Genomic DNA, 19,493 nt, shown 5'->3' on the forward strand with positions numbered 1-19,493 from the left:
TCTGTCTCTAAACAGTACTAACAAATATAACAAATCAGAATCTCTTATTTCAAGTCTAGAGGTTGTGATGTAATAGAAATATCCGCGGAACAGCTCCGAGTGTTACAGCTCCAGGGTGCAGCAGATCCAAAGGAGGAGACTGAGGCCAAGACCTTGTGAAGAGCAGGGAGATACTTTATTACATTAATGAGTTACAGGGCAATTCCTATCAGACCTGCACATGCTTGTCCCACAGCACACAGCTTTTAGCAGTTTCAAACTGGGCGGCACAAAATGATTGGTTAGAAACAATGTCCATCACGGTGCTGACAATAAAGGTGAGAAGAGGGGGGCTACCGTCAAAGCCCGCCACTGGGATTCTGGAATGTAGAAGTGGGCATGTACCAAGAGCCTATAGATTTCTCATTTCATCGGTAGTCTATGATTCTAATTCAAAAAAAGAGTTAAGGAGCTTGACTAAAGAATCCTGCTACCATTTTTCTTCTCCCACAAGGAAGTCCTACTTCCCTCTGAAGCCTCAGACTGTGTGGTCACCTCACTTCACAGGACACTTTCCCCCCTGGGCTAGACAGGGGTTAGTCTTACACAACAGTACAGTCAACAATATGAAGCTTGGAAACAAGTTCAGCTTTTTAACTGACCCCTAGCCAGGGTTTGTCCCCTGGGGATAAACAAACTGTTTTGCTTTAAAATCTTCTGAAATAGTCCCTGACTTTTGATAGGTCACTGACTTCATAGTGATTCTGCTCCTTGTTGCTTTTGGCTCTCGATTTTTAGGAAGTGAAACTTGCTTGTCTGTTTGACTTCTATTGTTAGATAATGTCTACATGGGGAAGGATATTCACAAAGACAGAGTGAGGAGCTCAGCAACCCTTTTTCCTAAAAGACCAAATAACAAATACTGGGCTTTTTTTTTTTTCTTTTAACTTTTTTTAAAAAATTTTTTATTTAAGAAAGGATTAATGAACAAAAACATAAGGTAGGAGGGGTACAACTCCACACAATTCCCACCACCCAATCTCTATAACCCACCCCCTCCCATCATAGCTTTCCCATTCTCTATCCCTCTGGGAGCATCTTTTAACTTTTAAAAATTCTTATTTTTAATTGTGGTAAACCAATAATAAAATTTACATCTCAGCCATTTAAAAATCTGTAGTGTTAAACATATTTACATTTTTATATGAAATAGTATTTCTAGGATAATGATTTTATTGGTTTCATAAAAATATATGAGCATTTATGAAGAATTCAAACAATACAAAATATTATAAGAAAGTTTTTAAAATCTCCTCAGATTTAAGATCATTATAGGCACATTTCTGTGCATTTCCATACATCAAATGCTCTCATTTAAAAAGGAGAATGTACACACAATTTTTAAATAAAAGGCATTATATTTTAAGGTGTTTGAATGTGGCAGAAGATAGATAATTGAAGGAAATGGTGACGTTTTAGAAAAATATTTGCCACAGGAGTGGACAACAAACAGCTGCCAACTTCAAACACATAACCAGAGACATTAAACAGATTGACAAGTGCTTAATTCAGAGCTTGGAGCAGTTTCAGCAAGGGTTACTCCTACCCCTTTCCTTGACTTTTCTTGAGGGCTGGTGGAAAGGTCTCCCGTCTTGACTTTTGGGGTGTGCATATTTGTTGATGTGAATGCAACAGTGAGTAGATGTCTTACACTTGGAATAGGTGTCTTATTCTTAATGTACACTAATTTTCCGTAAATTTATCTTTTTTAAAAAATAAATACTGTGACCAGTTGAGAGGATATGGGCAGAGTGAAGGAGTCTTCATGGCAACTCCCAGTAGATGAGCCTCATCTCCATCATTTGCTCTCCTATCTCTTTATAAGTTCTGTGTGCCTGGGAAGGTGCTGGTTTCAGATCTCAGGAGGCTTCACGAAGCTGGTGTTTTTCAGAAGTACCTCTCTGGTAGGCTTATTATTTTATACTCATAGTGAAAGTGCTGGATTCTCCAGGCTGAGCCATTGTCTCCTCCTGGTCAAAATGAGCATCACTTTAATAAGTCACCCGTTTCTTCCAAAAATAAGAGATTGTTAATTCCTTTTTCTTTTTTTGTCTATCACTCTCAGGTTCCCTCCCAACTCTCCAAACTCTCTGATGGTATAATTTTAAGTATGAATACTCCCACCCCCAACAATGAGGTTCCTCCATTTTACTGTATATTCTCCTTTATTTTTATTTTTAATTTATTTTAAAAAATATTGTATTTATTTATTACTGAGAAAGACAGGAAGAGAGAGAGAAAAGGAACAAGATATCTCTCTGGTACATGTGCTGCCGGGAACTGAACTCAGGAACTGATGCTTTATCCACTTTTTCCAATACTTTATCCACTGGGCCACCTCCCGGACCACTTACTATACATTCTCCATGATTGCTATTAGTAAACCTTGGCTTTCCCCCACTTTGTTCACCTCTCTAACACTAAATTTTCTGTTAAGTCCACGAAGAAAAGATAGTGAATTTTCTCTGAGTCACTTAATACCCATCACATAGTCAGTGCCTAGCAAATACTAGTTGAAATACTGAATGAAGTCTGAAGTGACCCAAATCTAGGAGAGGTACCATGGAGAGAGGCCTATCTTTTGGGGGACCTATCCTACATGCCTTGATCCCACCCTGATTCTGAGGACATATTTGCCCAATAGTGAGCTGTGTACTCTCTCTTTTTGTGTCTGGAGTATGTGGGAGGAATCTTGGCTAACTATGTTTAGGAAGTAGGTACCAAGGAGGTAAAACCACATTTTTCTTTAAGATTTGAGGTGAGAGTGATGTCACAGAGAGAGAGTGTGGAACATTTTGGCAATAAAATAAAATAAAATAAAATAGAGAGAGAGGGAGAAAGCCATCTAAATAAGAAATAAAACACCGATATTTCAAAGACAGCAAGGATGTCAGGAATGAACATAGTGAAAAAATGCTACAGAGGAGCCAGGCCAGGTGGTGGCACACCTGGTTGAGAGCACATGTTACAGTGTGCAAGGACCTAGGTTTGAGCCCCTGGTCTCCACCTGCAAGGGGGGGAAAGCTTTGTGAGTGGTAAAGCAAGGCTGCAGGTGTCTCTCTATCTCCCCCTCCCATCTCATTTTTTGGCTGTCTCTATCCAATAAATAAATATTTTAAAAAAGACTACAGACATGAGAGTTCATCCAAGTTGTGCTAGGGTGTTATATTCAGCATAGTTCTCACTGAGGACCTATTGCATGCAGGAAAGGCATCTTTGCTTGGTCATAGTTTTAAAGGAATATAAGTAGTGGGAAAGAAGACCTGAGAGTGCCTTGGAAGGGAGAGGAGTTGTGTTCAGGTAGCCAAGGGTTGTAGAGCCAGGAGAAGATGAAACTGCTCCCCAAGTATTGATCAGGAGCAGAAATGGACTTAGAAGTTTAACTACTATTTTTTTTTATGTTTTATATATTAATTAGAAAGAGATAAATAGAGGAGAAAGAGAGACCAAAACCAGAACATTGCTCAGGTCTGGTTTACAATGGTGCTGGGAATTGAGCTTGGGACCTCAGGGCTTCAGGCATGAGAATACTTTGCATAACCATTATGCAGCCTCCCCAGGCCAAAGTTTAATTATTATTGAGCAAATGAAGATTAAAAGGAAGACATCTCAAGCATACTTGTGGAAATTAGGTTAATATATGCTAATACATTTTCATAAAGCAGAAACAGACAAAGTCAGATGGAGAGTAGAAAAGTTGACACCATGATGTTTTCATGAATGCCATGACCATTGGGGTCACATTACAATGGGGAGGTCTGATGGGACTCTCATGAGATTTCTTGGAGGAGCTGTGAAAGAAAAGAAGTGGGTATAAATCTTAGATACTTTACAGGTGATGATCAAGGAGGAGACTAAAGAGGTAAAAAAAATTGAATATGAAAAAGAAATTTGTGGAGGCCAGGTGAGTGCACCTGGTTAAGTGCTCACATTAAAATGTTCATGGACCTAGGTTCAAGCCCCTGGTCCCCACCTTCAGGGAGAAAGCTTCATGAGTGGTGAAGCAGTGTATCAGGTGTCTCTCTATTTCCCCCTCCCCTCTCAATTTCTTTCTGTCTCTAGCCAATAATAAATAAATATTTTAAGGAAGGAAGATTGGAAGGAAGGAAGTAAAGAAGGAAGTGTGAGGAAAGTGTGGCCCAGAAGGTGGTGCAGAGGGAGTGCATGAACTTGCTGGGATCCATAGTTTGATCTCTGACCAAAGTGATGGTCTGTTTCTCCATCCCTCCCTCTAATAGTCTATAAACTTGAAAAAATAAAAATGAAGAAAAGAAAGAAAAAAGAAATTGGGAAGAGAAGAGGAAATATGAAACACTCACCAGTGTTTCTTAAACCATAAAGCAAGGGCTATTGGAAGCATTAGGGCCAATAACACTGCCAACAAGATCAGTTTCATGGAAGGATGATGCCCTGTGGATACCAGAAACATGAAGATGCAAGTTTAACCACACAGCTACTTCTACTCCACCCACTAATATGCCTACCTGATCCTACTTAGTTATCTACACCCACCCTGCTCAAGAAAATTTCCCTCAAACAATCCACAAATTTCTTGTGTCTGTGCACCATTTATGCTCCAGTTCCTTCCTTTAATAGTCTATTTTTTATGTTAATGAGAGGAAGAGTAGATACAGACAGAGAGAAAGACCAGAGCACTGCTCAGGTCTGGCTTACGGTGGCACTAGGGATTGAACCTGGGACGTCAGTGTCTCAGGCATGAAAGTCTTCTGCCTAACCATTATTTTCTTTCCCCTGCTCATCTTCCAGGTTTACAATCTTGAAATCATCTGTATGGACTTCCTCCCCAGCATCCCTCTCATCTGTCTCTAACTTTGTGAAACTCTGTTGCATCTTATGGGGATTCAGCCTTACTCACCCCAGGGAAGGATGAGGTCTTGGCCTCCCAAGCTGCTGTGCCTCACCCAGCAAGCAAGGCCCACTGCATCCCGAGCCTCCACATCCAGTGTCACATGGAGATACCAGGTCCCATCTGCATTAGGCAGGATGTCACCTTGCTGTGTGTTGAGCTGTTCCTGCTCACCCCGCATCCACATCACCCAGATAGACTTTGGGTAGAAGCCAGAGACATGACACACCAGAAGCAGCAGGCTAGACCCATAGATGGAGCGACTGGAAAGCCAGGCCTCTGGTCTCTCTGCAAAAATTATGAAAAGAAAATTAAACCATGTAGGAAAAAGCAATCCAAATATCCTTGTAAGTGCTAATGAGCACCTGAACTAACGACTTGGTATCTCCATTTAAGAGAGTTTAGCACAGTCAAAGACAGACAAAACTCTGAATATCCATGTTAAGTGAGATAAGTCAGAACAGAAACAAAAGGACGTATATGGGATGGTCTCACTCAGACAGAAGTTGAAAAACAAGATCAAAAGGGAAAACATTAACAGAACTTGGACTAGAGTTGGTGTATTGCACTAAAGTAAAAGACTCTGGGATTGGGGGAGGGTTCAGGTCCTGGAACATGATGGCAGAGGAGGACTAGTGGAGGTTGTATTGTTATGTAGAAATGTTATGCATGTACAAACTATTGTATTTTACTGTTGACTGTAAACTATTAATCCCCCAATAAAGAAATTTTTAAAAATAAAACAAAACAACTGAATATTTCTGACCTCGAAAACAAGATGAAAATTCTAGCATCTCCTGGGGACACACAAACCACGCCAAAATGTGTGCGTGATCCTCCTTTAAGAAGTCCTCTTACTCTCAAACTTTTAATCAGACTCCAAAAAGGATGGAAGGAAGTTGCAAGAATTGACAACAGATGAGTGGCTGAGCAAGTTGTGGTTTATATACACAATGGAATACTACTCAGCTGTAAAAAATGGTGACTTCACCGTTTTCAGCTGATCTTGGATGGACCTTAACAAAATCATGTTGAGTGAAATAAATCAGAAAAAGAAGGATGAATATGGGATGATCTCACTCTCAGGCAGAAGTTTAAAAACAAGATCAGAAAAGAAAACACAAGTAGAAAAAAAAAAAGAAAACACAAGTAGAACCTGAAATGGAATTGGCATATTGCCCCCAAGTAAAAGACTCTGGAGTGGGTGGGTGGGGAGAATACAGGTCCATGAAGGACGATAAATGACATAGTGGGGGTTGTATTGTTAAATGGGAAACTGAGGAATGTTATGCATGTACAAACTATTGTATTTACTGTTGAAACACATGAACTTGCAAAATAATAATAATAATAATAATAAAGAATTGAATAATAACAACAATAATAAAATCTTAGCTAAATCAACACAACCAATGTCACCATGTTACGTTATGCTGCCACTTCCTTTTTGCTTTGGGTTATATCTACCTTCCAATTCCAATAATCTGATGTGACCTGTCCTAACACTTGGGGCTATGCAGTTCCATTTCAGATGGTGCACTCTCCAAAGTTACAGATCTTAGATATAAGCTAGGGCCTAGTGGACTGGGTACATTTATACACACATCCATAAGTTAGGGACAACTATATACTTCAAAGCCAAAGTGTTTGGTGGTCCTCTATGATTAGATTTAGACATTATAAGCTCTGCAATCTAGTAGAATGGTCAAAGAAGGAACGTACATTTTCTAATCATCCTTTGATCACTCTGTCTTCTCAACAAACTACACAAAAGAAAGTTAAGATCTATCTCTTAGCCTCTTCTGACATCAGTATTACTGTCACACTTTGATGATCTTCATTAAAAAAATGTATACAATTGTCCAAGAGATATACTAGCAAAAAAATATATATATATCAACTAAAGGATGATTAGTATCCCATGACAAAATTTATTAGGATCATCAAAGAAGTAAATGCAGTAAAACTCTTAGACCCCACTAAATTCCTAGGTGTGTTTCCTTCCCAATTTAGGCCAGATCTCATAGACTGATTTGGATACAACAATGACACTTCAATACTTTAACAGTTTTAAGAAAATCTAAGTTCATCAAATAAAGAAGGGACTCCAAAACCACGAAAAGGACAAGAGATTAGTTTATTTAATGGTGGCCCTTTCACCCATTACCAGGTCACCCCATCATCTGGGGCCCAAGTAAGGGAATCCCAGGATCCCCCTGTAGATAGGAATAGATCCCCCTCTATCTGCTGTCACTGGTCACTTCCATCAACAACATCAGCATAAGCCTTTTTGAGGGCCTATCCAGGATCTTGCTTTCACTATAAAGAAGCAATGGTAGGGACTGCCCCACTATCCAAAGGGAGGCTGGGTCAGTCTACTCTGCCACACAAGGAAGACTGGTCCTGAAACAAGTGCAGCCTAGAATGTCCCTAGTAGTGACCATGGACTGTGAACTCAGACTTACAGGAACTTGAAGGTTATACAGGCACCTATGATAAATATGAATATACATGGGCTCTAGGTCAGATTGATGTGGTAAACAGTGAATTGTATTTATATATTTTCTTCAAGTTTGGGAGCTACTCTCTGTCCTAATCCAGCTTTCTGGTTCTGTTCTCAACTCTGCCTACATCTTCCTACATAATAATTTTAGTCTGCCTTCATGTTAACCATCAAGCTCAAGCAAAAATTACTAAAGTCATGGGCTCCTGGGACTAGACCTAAAATAAGACTTCTAGTTTCTTTCCATCCTAAGGTCCCTATTCTCACCTTTTCTAGTCTTACTTTCTGGTTCCTATTTATTAAACCTTTTATCTAGCCTCATAACTTACTGCCATACATACCAAGTTGCAGATGCTACTATGATTCCATTTTGACTTTTTTGAGCAGACAACCTCCCCAATATGTCCTGGAACCTCACCTCTCCAGAGCCCTACCCCACTAGGAAAAGATACAAACAGGCTGGGGGTTTAGGGTGACCTGCCAACACCCATGTCCAGCAGAGAAGCATTATAGAGGCTGGAACTCATGCCTTCTATACCCCAAAAAGAATTTTGGTCTAGAGAGGGAGAAATGTTAGGGGAGGATGAACAGAGGAATCTGAAACCCAACCCCATCAGAATCTAGGGAGAGAAGGAGAAAAAAGGAAAGACAGACATTCAGAAATAGTAATAGGTGTAGCTGTGACTTAGAAAGGAAGAGAAAATAGGACCACAGAAAAAATGGGCAAGTATATAGATATATAGTTATAGGAATAATAGTCAAACTGTATCTTTAACTTTGGAAAAACTACTGCAGTTTCCAGTTGAGGAAATTGACACAGAATTCTGATGGTGGAAACAGTATGGACTTGCACCCATATTATTTTGTAATTTTGTGAACCACTAATAAAAAAATCTTAGTAGCAGGGGAGTGAACTAACCTTGCCTTTGGAAATACTTCTTTCCTGCATCAAGGAGACCCCAGGTAAATTGGGGACAGATGCTTCGGATGAGCTTGTGCACTGTCTCCTTGATACCATCATACTGGTTGATAGTGTCGCATATCCGTCGAGCCTTGTTCTCACCTTCTGGAGCTGGTACCCATGACATGTTTTGCAAACTCAGGAAATCTGACCCTTGATAAGCTACCTGGAAGAAGCTTTTTAAGGTGGCTCCAGAATATAACTCACAGCCAACGTCTGCCTGCAATATAAAAGGATCTGGGAACATGGAGGGAAAAGAGAGTTGAATGAGAAAATGAGAGAAGGAACCATTAATGAAGGTTTACCACCAATGTGAACATGAATCAATGATGCATTTGATCAGAAAAAAGGGAAGACAAAAGAAGTAGTGTGTAGGGTCTGGACCATCAGAGATAAGTGCCAAGAATACAGAGAGAGATATCAGAGAAATGTCAGGGGAGTCACAAGGTCTAGGAGAGAAGAGACTTGCATGAGGAAGGTGGGAAGACAGTTTTCCAGGGTGCATGGGCACATGGAATGGTTCTCATGAACATAGGCCTCTGAACACACTGAAAGGAAAGAGAAATCATTTACAGAGAGTTGAGCACAGGATGGAACAAATATGTGGTCACCAAAGGGAAAACTCTGGTAGAGACTGAAAAATAGGGGGATATGGGAAAGGAATTCAGAAATGGAAAAGTAATTTAGTCTGAAAAAAGTTGCAACAATATTGAGGAATCAATGTCTCAACTAATCTCTAAGCAGTTTGTGTAGGGATATTTTTATTTATATTTCTATCTGTATATCTACTTATTTATTTAATTACCTAATGAGTGAGAGAGAATGAGAATGATAAAGACCATTGCTAGAACATAGGTTCAAGCCTCTCCCTGTGTGTGTCTGTGGGAGGTGGGCTTTATGAGTGGTGGAACAGTGGTGTAGTTGTCTCTCTCTTTCTCCCTCTACCCCTCCCTCTCTTGTTCTTTGCTATTATGGAAGAAAAAAGGAGAGAGACCCCCATACCTATGGACATCTAATCTTTGAGAAAGGGGCCCAGACTATTAAATAGGGAAAGCAGAGTCTCTTCAACAAATGGTGTTGGAAACAATGGGTTGAAACATGCAGAAGAATGAAACTAAACCACTGTATTTGTAGTTGGCGAACTGTATTTCACCAAATACAAAAGTAAATTCCAAGTGTACCAAGCACTTGGATATTAGACCACAAACTATCAGATACTTAGAGGAAAATATTGGCAGAACTCTTTTCCACATAAATTTTAAAGACATCTTCAATGAAACAAATCCAATTACAAAGAAGACTAAGGCAAGTATGGGACTACATCAAATTAAAAAGCTTCTTCACAGCAAAAGAAACCACTACCCAAACCAAGAGACCCCTCACAGAATGGGAGAAGATCTTTACATGCCATACATCAGACAAGAGTTTAATAACCCACATATATAAAGAGCTCGCCAAACTCAACAACAAGAAAACAAATAACCCCATCTAAAAATGGGGGGGAGGACATGGACAGAATATTCACCACAGAAGAGATCCAAAAGGCCAAGAAACACATGAAAAAATGATCCAAGTCTCTGATTGTCAGAGAAATGCAAATAAAGACAACAACGAGATACCACTTCACTCCTGTGAGAATGTCATACATCAGAAAAGGTAACAGCAGCAAATGCTGGAGAGGATATGGGGTCAAAGGAACACTCCTACACTGCTGGTGGGAATGTAAATTGGTCCCACCTCTGTGGAGAACAGTCTGGAGTACTCTCAGAAGGCTAGAAATGGGCCTACCCTATGATCCTGTATCTGCCTAGGTTTGTGGGCAGGAGAAAGGACCAGAGACTCATGGCTGAGTGTTACGCAGTTGTCTTTATTCATGTGGAGCACAGCAGCGCAATCTAAGATATCTCTAATCACAATCTTGTCCTTATATATCCTGAGGCAGAAGAGACAGGTCCGAAGAGGATGTATGTAGGATAGGGGGTGGGGAGAAAGAAAAAGCATGCAAAACAGTGCGGATTGAACCAATGCCCTGGAGGCAGGGTGGTGCTTAGTTAACAGTGGTTATGTAAATAGAATACAGTGTTAATCCGGGGGATTAAACCAATGAAACAGAAGGTCTTAGAAGCAGAATTTAGAAGCATACCAACAATCCAGCAATTCCTCTCCTGGGGATATATCTTAAGGAACCCAACACATCCATCCAAAAAGATCTGTGTACACATATGTTCTTAGCGGCACAATTTGTAATAGCCAAAACCTGGAAGCAACCCAGGTGTCCAACAACAGATGAGTGGCTGAGCAAGTTGTGGTTTATATACACAATGGAATACTACTCAGCTGTAAAAAATGGTGATTTCACCATTTTCAGCCAATCTTGGATGGACCTTGAAAAATTCATGTTAAGTGAAATAAGTCAGAAACAGAAGAATGAATATGGGATGATCTAACTCTCAGTCAGAAGTTGAAAAACAAGATCAGAAAAGAAAACACAAGTAGAACCTGAACTTTAATTGGCATATTGCACCAAAGTAAAAGACTCTGGTGTGGGGGTGGGTGGGAGAATACAGATCCAAGAAGTATGACAGAGGACCTAGTGGGGGTTCTATTGTTATATGGGAAACTGGGGGATGTTATGCATATACAAACTATTGTATTTACTGTAATTTAAAACATTAATTCCCAAATAAAAAATAAAACAAAAAAGGAGAGAGAGAGAAAGAGAATAGAAAAAAGGTCTGAGGTACCTTTCAGCAGACCACGCAGGCACAGTGAGTTGGTGCCAGTCAATCTTGAAGGGGGAGGGGGTCGCTGCTGCTACCAGAGGTGTTAAAAAGGGTAACAAAGTGGGCCTGTGGCGAGTTGGTCTGGGGCGACCCACACCATGTCAAGGCAAGTGAGCCATAGCACCGAAAGCAAGAAAATGAGCTCTGAGCTTTTTACCTTGACCTATGGGGCTCTGGTCACCCAGCTGTGCAAAGACTATGAAAATTATAAAGATCTGAATAAACAACTGGATAAGATGGACTATAACATTGGAGTCCAACTGATTGAAGATTTTTTGGCAAGATCAAATGTTGGGAGGTGACATGACTTTCAGGAAACTGTAGATGTCATCACCAAGGTGGCATTCAAGTTGTACTTGGGCATCACTCAAAGCATCACAAATTGGAGCTCAGCTGGTGACAAATTCTCCCTCATTTTAGAAAATAACTGCTTGGTGGACTTTGTGGAACTTCCTGATAACCACTCATCTCTTATTATTCCAATCTCTTGTGTGGGGTATTGTGGGGAGCCTTGGGGATGGTCCAGATGACTGTGGAGGCCCAGGATACCCTAAAAGGTGATGGTGTGACAAAATCTAGATGAGTTTTCATCAGGAAAATTTAGGACAATCTCCAAGCTGGAGAGGAATAACCATCTCCAGGACTTGAGGGTAGTCAGCAGAAGTACTTGTTGGAATCAGAATGCCTCAGTGTGTCTCCTACCCTCTAGAACTCAGTGACTCTGTAACACGGATGTTATATATTCTTCTAACCTTGTTTCCATTCTACATGCTAATAAAAAGCAGACCATGATAGAGTTAAAAAAAAAAAAAAGGAATCGATTAGACTTAGACCAATTTAGCTTAGCTTTCTAACAGAAAGGCCCCCAAAAAACCAATTCTGACTGGGTTCAACAAATCACACTCAATGCTCAAAGAACTGGGAGAAAGTCTAATCTCAGATAAAAAAAGAGGACTACAAAAGCTCGATAAGGGCTTCTGTCAATATCACACCACCTTATCATCTGGGGGCCCTAGTTAGGGAATCCTTGGATTCCCACACAAATATGATGGGCCTAAACTTCTAATGGATCCCTTTCTCCACCACCAGTGGCCTTTTCCTTCAGGAACATCATCACAAGCACTCTTGAGCGTTTTCCCAGGACCTTGTTCTCATAGAGCAGTTACATTAGGGTCTGCCCCAGTTCCCGAAAGGAGGCTGGGAGTATTATGCCCTGCCACTCAAGGAAGACTGGTCCTGAAATGAGTACAGCCTACAGTGTACCCAGATGAGACCATGAGCTGCGAGTTCAGACCAAGAGGGACACAAAGGCTACACAGGCTCTGATGATATATATAGATGTAGATGTAGATGTAGATATAGATGATATAGAGATAGATAGATATGCCCTGCATCAGGTGGATGATGGTAAATAGTTAATTCTTTTTAAAAAAATTTTTTTTAAATATTTATTTTATTTATTGATTCCCTTTTGTTGCCCTTATTGTTTTATTGTTGTAGTTATTATTGTTGTTGTCGTTGTTGGATAGGACAGAGAGAAATGGAGAGAGGAGGGGAAGACAGAGAGGAGGAGAGAAAGATAGACACCTGCAGACCTGCTTCACCGCCTGTGAAGCGACTCCCCTGCAGGTGGGGAGCCGGGGTTCGAACAGGGATCCTTATGCCGGTCCTTGTGCTTTGTGCCACCTGCGCTTAGCCGCTGCACTACAGCCCGACTCCCCGGTAAATAGTTAATTCTATCTGCAGAATATTTTCAAGAATGGAAGCTACTCTCTGCCCTAATGTCACTTACTAGCTCTTTACTCTGAAACCATTTTCTCAGACAATGCTTTCTTTTTCTTTCTTTCTCTTTTTGAAGATTTTATTTATTTATTCATGAGAAATGACAGGAGAGAGAGAGAACCAGACATCACTCTGGTACAAGTGATGCCGGAAACTGAACTCGGGACCTCATGCTTGAAAGTCCAAAGCCTTATCCACTGTGCTACCTCATGGACCACCCAGACAATATTTTCATACAGCTTCATGCTAGCTATCAAACTCAAGCAAAAACTGCCATAGATGTTGGCCCCTATAAACATGCCTAAAATGGACTTCGGAGCTGTCTTCCACCCTAAAATCCCTAATCTCATCTGCTCTGTTCCTAAGTCTTGGTCCCTATTCATTAACCATTTTGTCTCCCTTTATGTTCTGCCACCTTCCAGACACCAAATTGCTGATGCTATCAAGATTCCATCCTGACTTCTCTGAGCAGATAATCTTACCAATGTGTCCTAGAACCTCACCTCTCCAGAGCTCCACCCTACTAGGGAAAGATAGAGACAGTCTGGGGATATGAATCAACCTCCCAATACCCAAGTCCAGTGGAGAAGAAATTACAGAAGCCAGAACTCCTACCTTCTGCACCTCAAATAACAATTTTGATCCATACTCCCAGTGAGAAAGAAGTGATAGGAGGAAGAAGATAAGAGGGCTCTGAACTCCAGCTCCAGCTCCATCAGGTCCCAGAGAGACAAGATGAAAAGGGGAGAGATATTTGTATGTAGTAACAGAGTTATGTGTGTCTTGGAGGGGAAAAGAAGACTGGGCCTAGAAGAAAAAGGGGACAATTATGCACAAATGTAGAAAGACAGTTGTAGAGGTGATAGTTAATCCATGTCTGCAACCTTGGGAGAACCACAGTGGACTGCAATGGAGGGATCAAGGATTCAGAACTCTTAAAGGTGGTGAGGACAGTGTGGAATTATATCCCTGTTGACACATAATTTTGTAAATCAATACTGAATCACTAATAACAAAGAAGAAAGGAAGTAAGGAAGGATAGAAGGAAGGGAGGGAAGAAAGAAAGAGAGAGAGAAAGAAAGGGAGAAAGAAAGAAAGAAAGAAAGAAAGAAAGAAAGAAAGAAAGAAAGAAAGAAAGAAGGAAGGAAAGATGGAACATTAGGAGCAGTGAATTCATCATGTAGCATTTAACCCCAGCCATAGCCCTGGAGGAAAAAAGAAAGGAGGGAGGGTGGGAAAGAGAGAGCATGAGAGAGAGAGAGAGAGAGAGAGAGAGAGGACAAGAGCACTGATCAGATCTGGTTGACGGCAGTGCAGAGTGAACTTGGTACCTCTGGATACTCAAGCATGAAAGTCCTGTATCCTAAGACTGAGCCATCTACCTGACTCTTGCATGAATGTCTGATGGGAAATAATAAAGAGAGATGTGAAAGTGATTTCCAGAAGCAGAGGAGCTTTCTGGAGATTTGCTTAATCAAAGGGACTCAACTTACATTCAAACTGTAGCTGGCTGGAATACTCTTGGATTTCCTGTGTTATGCCTGAGAAGTAGAACCGGAACAGCAGCTCCAGGTTTGTCAGCTGCTGGTTGCTGAAGTTGCCCCTGGACCAGGAGTGCAGGAAGATGATGGTGCCCTGGGCACTATCCCAGCCGTGGGTCTGCAGCTCACCCAGCCACCCTGAACCCAGATTCTGCACCCAGGACCGGTTGGCAAAGGATGAGATCTGGATGACATGAAACAGGACATGTTCCTGGACTGGGTGATAGAAGGCCAGACAATTCAGGGAGGAGAAAAAAAAAAAGGTGAAAGGGGCAGATAAGCAAGTCATTCCCATGGGTGAGAGTACTATGATGGGTTTAATGGTAACATCATGTTGTCCTCATCCTTTGCAAGTTGGAACTGGGGTAACTGGAGCAGAAAATGGGAATCTCTCTATGTAAGCATTCCAGGGGACTTAGAATCCAGATCACCACACTATCTCCAAATTTACCCAACACTGTGGCAAGCAGGTATCTTTACCTTCTACACTGTCACCTCCCCGGAGAGCAGATAGAAATGCAAGTGGCAGAAGTAGCATGTCATTTGCAGGTGTTTTGTTCTTCCCTTGTGCTCTGGGCTAGTCTGCCTGTCAGTATCTCCAGCCTGACTTCCTTCTTCCGCAGGCAGGCAATCCTCCCAGCCCACCAGCCACCAACTGCAGCAAAGAAAAGCAGCCACATGTCTCAATCCCAGGGCCTCCCTCTTCATCTCTCAGCCTGCCTCCCCCACCTCTGACCTCAGCTTGTGCATGTCTGCTGTCCTCTCTTGCTAGTCTGCGTTCTGTCTACTTCCCCCTCCTTGACTGCATCTAGCAAAACTGTGTGACACATTTAAAGTTCATGTCAGCTCTCTGGACCTTAGCTTTCATCTCTAAAAACAGTAATTATGGAGCTTTTCATGCTGAGGCACCAAAAGTCCCAGGTACAGTCCCCAGCTGAGCTGTACTCTGGTGAAGAAGGGGGGAAAAGTATATATTTACATATTTATGTTTAAATTAAAATAAAATTCAGCAACATAGTTTCATTGGGTCCTGGTTGTTTCAGTAGATGTCAACCCTTCTAGTTCCTGATATATATTAGAAAGTAAGTGACTGTACCACAGTTGACAATGTATTCACTCTTTTTAATGGACCACACTCCTATTTTTTTTTTGCCTCCAGGGTTATCGCTATCCTAGAGATTATTTTCCCCATTTTGTTGCCGTTGTTGTGGTTGTTATTGTTGTTGTTATTATAACTGTTGGATAGGACAGAGAGGAATCAAGAGAGAAGGGGAGTATAGAGAGGAGGAGGAGAGAAAGATAAAATCCCTGCAGACCAATAATGGCAACAAAAGGGAATTAATTAATTAATTTTTAAAATGTAAGAAAAAAAACCTGCAGATCTGCTTCACTGCTTATGAAGCGACCCCCCTGCAGGTGGGAAGCCAGGGATTTGAACCAGGATCCTTACACTGGTCCTATGCTTTGCACCATGTGTGCTACCACTCAGCCCCCTGCTCCTAAATTTTTCTAGTACTATAAACCATCCATAAATCCATAAAAATTATTAATTCTGTTTATTTATTTTTACTGGAACTGGCAGAAATTCTTTCTTCTCCATGAGGTATCATAAAAAAGTCCTGAGGTAGTGTCTTGCTTTTGAACCTGGAGTTGAACTTACGTGCGAGTTTGTTGGACAGCAGTAGTCAGAAAGGCGGCTGTCATGAGAATATAATCATGGGGAGACACTGAAAACCCATAGCAAAGTTAGAGTTTGTGATCTAGTAGAAGCCCAGTGCTACAAAAGGGCATTTGTCAATATTTGCCTTCATTTAAAGTCATCCCTTTGAGAAGCCTTGGCATGTGGAACTCTATGGATACATGAACACATGTTTGTCTATAGATCAGGGCCTCTAGTTCAGTATTTCAATATCTCTTGAATAACTTAGTAATTACAGAACCAGGAAGCAGTCCCAAAGACCCAGTTTGTAAGTTATTTGTTCTTAAAAAAAAAAAAAAAGGACGTTTTATTTATTTCACATGTGAGAGAGGAAGAGAGAAAAAAAAAACAGACTATCACTCAGATATACGCTCACTAGTATAGAACCAAAAACCACATTCCTGTGCTCTACAAGTGGAGCAATTTCTCCAGTTGCTGAAAATTATGTTTCCCCACTTTATTTTTAAATATTGATAAGATGCTAGAAGTTATACCCTCTGAGTTTTTTTCCATTAGATATTATAGACTCCTTGGTGAAGTGCACACCATTTAAACTTCATTCAGATCACAAACCAGACCTGGTCTTTATCTGAATCTTCTTTTTTTTTTTTTTAACTATTTTTTTTTTTATTTAAGAAAGGATTAATTAACAAAACCATAGGGTAGGAGGGGTACAACTCCACACAATTCCCACCGCCCAATCTCCATATCCCACCCCCTCCCCCGATAGCTTTCCCATTCTCTATCCCTCTGGGAGCATGGACCCAGGGTCATTGTATCTGAATCTTCTTGCTGGTGGCTGATTCTCCATTTATGGTCTTAGGAAGCTACAGCACAGATAGTACACTACTTTGTTTTTTTGTTTGTTTTTTTAGAGGATCTGCAGGTGAGGTATAGCCTTCTTACTTTCTTGTAATTGGGTTAGGGCTACATAAGCTCTAGGTTACAGGAAGGGTGATGCTGGGGATGTCAGCCACCAAGTAAAAGCTTGTTTCTGAGACTTTTTTGTCCTGCAGAGCCAGCTTGGAGGTCACCTGTCCCAGATGGTAAAATGACAAGAACAAGACTGAGAAGTGCTGCATGACCTACAAGCAATTCGCCTGCCAGAGAAATCAGCTGTCTCATGTTTAGGCTCTAAGATTCTCAAGTTCATAGATGACTGCATAATGGGACTGGCCTTCCACCCTCTCAAATTCAAAACCAAGTGGAATAAAAAGAGAAAGGTTCAGAGTGATGAAACAGACTGTCAGCTTGGCTTCTATCCAGTTTGTGGAGAATTTGTCATCACTGCGTAATACAAACAAACTTGTTAGCACTAAATGAAGTGGCCTTACTGTTGTAAGTTGATTATTTGTGGCTCACATCACATGTTGAAGCCCAAAAATTGTGAAAATATTTATTTTATTGAATACACACACACATATGAGAGAGCTCCCCATGATACAGAGGGAGAAATCAGAGCTCCCTCTAGTACATGTGGTACTGGAGATTGAACCAATAACCTCATGCATACAAGCCCGGCTCTCTACCAATTAAGCCACTGCTCCAATTGCAAAGCTCTAAATCTTGTAGTTGGCTTCCCTTTAGCCACTATTTGGAGATAGGGCCTTTAGGAAAATACAAGGTGAAAGGAGACCTCAAGAGCATGTTGTGAAAAGAGGAACCAGAGAGTGAACATATACCATGGAGAAAGAGTACCTGTCAGCATGCATCAGGAAGCTGAGTATATGCCAGGCAAGAAGAGAGTCTTCACAGAAGCTGAGTTGTCTTGGGCTTCTCAACTGAAGAACAGTGAGTAAAGAAGCGCCTATGGGTTGGACCCCTGACCTGTGGCATTTTGTTAAAACAGCCTGAGCAAATGAATAGACATGCTCAGTTCAGCACAGCTAGGAGACACCTCAGCCAGCCCATATGTTCCTGAGTGTCAGGGCTCCAGAAAACCAGAACTGACACTGCTGATAGCAATCTGACTGGAAGTAAGGGACAGGAAGAAGATGTGAGGCACTTGTTATCCATTTCCTTCCTAGTCCCATTCATGAGATAATTCACCTATTTTTTTTTTTTTTTTTTTGCGTCCAGGGTTATTGCTGGGGCTCAGTGTCTGCATCATGAATCCACTGCTCCGGGAGGCCATTTTTGTTCCCTTTTTGTTGCTTTTGTTTTTGTAGCCTTGTTGTGGTTATTATTGTTTATTGCTGATGCATTCGTTGTTGGATAGGACAGAGAGAAATTCAGAGAAGAGGGGAAGACACAGGGGGTGAGAGAAAGATAGACACGTGCAGACCTGCTTCACCGCCTGTGAAGCGACTTTCCTGCAGGTGGGGAGCTGGGGTAATTTAACTAATTTTTAAGGGAAAGAAAGGAGTAGGGAAGAAACCCCAAAAGTAGAGATTGGTAGATACATACCTTACCAAACACAAAGTCCTGAATTTGAGCTGTAGCACCACATACATGAGCCATGAATGATACTGGAGAAGATCTCTAGATAGTGGAGTGGAACTCTGTCTCTCCTCTCTCCCTTTCCATGCTTTCTCATTCTATAATGAAACCTGAAGAAATTAAGCCCAGGTGATTATTCAGTAGTATCAAGAATACATCAGGCCTTGAGTTTATTCCCTTGTACTGTAGTAAAAAATAAATTGATTTACTTGTGGCTCAGGTGGTTCAGTGGATAAAGCATTAAACCCTCAAGTATGAGGTCCTGAGTTTGATCCCTGGCAAAGAACATGACAGGGTGATACTTTGATTCTCTCTTCTTCACCTCCCTCTCTCTCTCTCTCTCTCTCTCTCTCTCTACACACACACACACACACACACACACACACACACATTCTTTTATGGTTAGAGACAGAGATGGCATAGAGCAAGTGAAAGAGATTATAAGATAAAAGGGTCATTCAAGACTGTGGGGTCTTGACTCCAACCTGGGTCATGTACATAGCAAAGCAGTACACTATTCAAATGAGCTATTTTTCCTGCCCAATAAATAGATGTTCATAATAATAATAGTTGGAAAAAGGGGTCCAGGTGGTGGTGCACTGGGTTGAGCACACATGTTACAATGTGCAAGGACCTAGGTTCGAGCCCCCGGTCCCCACCTGCATCGAGGAAGCTTTGCAAGTGGTGAAGCAGGGTTGTAGGTATCTCTCTGTCTCTCTCCCTCTCCATCTTCCCATGCCCTCTCGATTTCTGGCTAAAAAACCAGTAATAATAGTGGGGGGAGACAGCATAATGGTTATGACAAATACTTTCATGCCTGAGGATCTGAAGTACCAGGTTCAATCCCTTGCACCATCATAAGCCAGAGTTGTGTAGTGC

General features: G+C 41.2%; 1 protein-coding gene and 1 pseudogene across 2 annotated transcripts; one reads left to right on the forward strand and one right to left on the reverse strand.

Moving 5' to 3' along the window:
- Positions 1-1,076: 1,076 nt before the first annotated feature.
- On the reverse strand, positions 1,077-18,246 carry LOC103120979 (T-cell surface glycoprotein CD1c). Of its 2 annotated transcripts, XM_060197719.1 has the most exons (7): positions 17,874-18,239; positions 14,957-15,131; positions 14,429-14,692; positions 8,329-8,607; positions 4,916-5,194; positions 4,359-4,449; positions 1,077-2,009 (listed from the first exon to the last, which is right to left on the reverse strand). In XM_060197719.1, the coding sequence occupies exons 2-7, from the start codon at positions 15,012-15,014 to the stop codon at positions 1,964-1,966; spliced, it is 1,017 nt and encodes a 338-aa protein (XP_060053702.1). In that variant the 5' UTR covers positions 15,015-15,131; positions 17,874-18,239; the 3' UTR covers positions 1,077-1,963. The 2 variants fall into 2 exon arrangements, with proteins under 2 accessions (XP_060053702.1, XP_060053703.1); XM_060197720.1 differs by lacking the exon at positions 4,359-4,449 and having other exon boundaries at positions 17,874-18,246.
- Positions 11,222-11,784, forward strand: LOC103120975 (trafficking protein particle complex subunit 3-like; annotated as a pseudogene).
- Positions 18,247-19,493: the final 1,247 nt, after the last annotated feature.

The sequence above is a fragment of the Erinaceus europaeus genome, chromosome 9 (genome assembly GCF_950295315.1).
Source record: "Erinaceus europaeus chromosome 9, mEriEur2.1, whole genome shotgun sequence".
NCBI lineage: Eukaryota > Metazoa > Chordata > Mammalia > Eulipotyphla > Erinaceidae > Erinaceus > Erinaceus europaeus.